General features: G+C 36.2%; 1 protein-coding gene across 1 annotated transcript in view; it reads right to left on the bottom strand.

Moving 5' to 3' along the window:
- Window positions 1-1,592, bottom strand: part of LOC107672574 (noelin-like) — a 20,241-nt gene extending 18,649 nt beyond the window's left edge. Inside the window, exon 1 of the mRNA XM_016465821.1 lies at window positions 1,191-1,592. Within this exon, the coding sequence (XP_016321307.1) occupies window positions 1,191-1,256 (66 nt within the window). The 5' untranslated portion in view covers window positions 1,257-1,592. The remainder of the gene's footprint in view (window positions 1-1,190) is intronic.
- Between the last annotated feature and the right edge of the window lie 9 nt (window positions 1,593-1,601).

Here is a 1,601-nt window from a genome sequence, read left to right as displayed (position 1 = left end):
AGCAACACTTGTTTTCACCTGCACTAACACATAAATATCTTGGAAATATCTAATCGATCACTGATTTGTACATGAAAAGTTTTCTTCCAGTGCAGGCCAAGCATATTTATGAAAAGTTTGCGCAATTTTATAAAATTGAATGTGAAACTACTTAATATTGTTTTACTTATGAAATTATTAGCATGCTATAATATGAAGTGCATCTAATGCCATAGTTAACTTAATAGGAAGGATGCAATATCAATTTTGTTTCAACCTGGATTTTTATTAAATTAGACTGGATCATATTTTTTTTCAGTGATTCATAATTTGGGATTTGTAATTTAAGATGACCGATATAGTTAAATGAATTATCCAATAACTCACAGTTCTATAGTGAACTAGAACCTTTTAACTTGTTTTATTAGCTACTTGTAGTATTAAGGTCAAATAAAATGCACCATGAAAGACAAAAACTAATACATTTAATCAAGCCTTGTTTCTTGCACAAAACAATCCATGGAAAATACATTAAAGAGATGAAATTAATTAAATTTGCAATATTAATTTTTCTGTACATTAAGACTAATGACCTTGTCCCTTCAGTAAAGCTGAAATGTTACCATTTGGTTAACTCACCAACAGAGATTTAATGTCAAGGCGTACAGAAAAACTAGTTACTGAAGAGTAAGCATCAGTGTGGAGTGTGGAGAAAGCAATTTACTTGCTATTTTTGTCTTCAAAGTGAGATTGTAGTGTCAGAGACAATCACAGAGTGTGGATAATGAGAATACACTGCACAAGCCCTGGAGTGTTTTAACTTGAATAGGGATAATCATATAAATGATAAAATTATATTGATGATCACTCTCACACACGCAATAACAGAGACTTCACTGGTACCAAGATGCATTTATCTTCAACTATTAGCTACTCTGTGAACACATTCATAATCACCTACAATAAAGCCTATAAACCTACATAAAAGTTATTATTAAAAAAAACCTCTAGCCATGTGGCATGAAAGCTCTAGAAAAGAGAATCCCCGCTGTGATTTTCTTCTAAATGAGGTTTAATCATATTAGTCTATCCCGATCTCTGCTGCCTTAATCGGTAATCGGCCCTTATTATAATACACAAAACGGCTTATTCTGAGCATATCTGCCTAATTATTGCGCGCTGAACGCTGAAAATGGCGTTTATAAACCTACTTGGGTGAGTTCAGTGCCCATCAGTACAAGGAGGGTGAGACTCAGGAGCTTGCTTGCAGGCTGCATCTTCTGCCGCCGATGCCACCTGATCCGAAGATATCACATGCAGAGCTGTTTTCTGTGCAGCTATCCGGCTCTCTAGTAGATGCTCCTCTTGAACGTACGTATATGTTTTAATTCAGCGCCAAGATAATGGAAAAATGAGATTGGAATGGTTTGCAGAGCCGTCTCTTTGCATATTTATCTAATCTCAGTTTCTCGACGCCTCTTCGTTCTCTTTCTTGCTGGACCGGCGATCCGATCGCGAATGTAGGGATGAGCACGAAAGCGGCGAAAATATTACTTCATCACTAGACAAACTTGGCTGGTTAATACGAGAGAGTAGGTGTGGGCATAAAATTTGAGAAGCGG

The sequence above is a fragment of the Sinocyclocheilus anshuiensis genome, unplaced genomic scaffold, assembly GCF_001515605.1.
Source record: "Sinocyclocheilus anshuiensis isolate Anshui unplaced genomic scaffold, SAMN03320099.WGS_v1.1 scaffold176, whole genome shotgun sequence".
Classification (NCBI taxonomy): Eukaryota; Metazoa; Chordata; class Actinopteri; order Cypriniformes; family Cyprinidae; genus Sinocyclocheilus; species Sinocyclocheilus anshuiensis.
The sequence above is the reverse complement of the archived record's forward strand: the minus strand, read 5'-3'. Positions and strand labels throughout refer to the sequence as shown.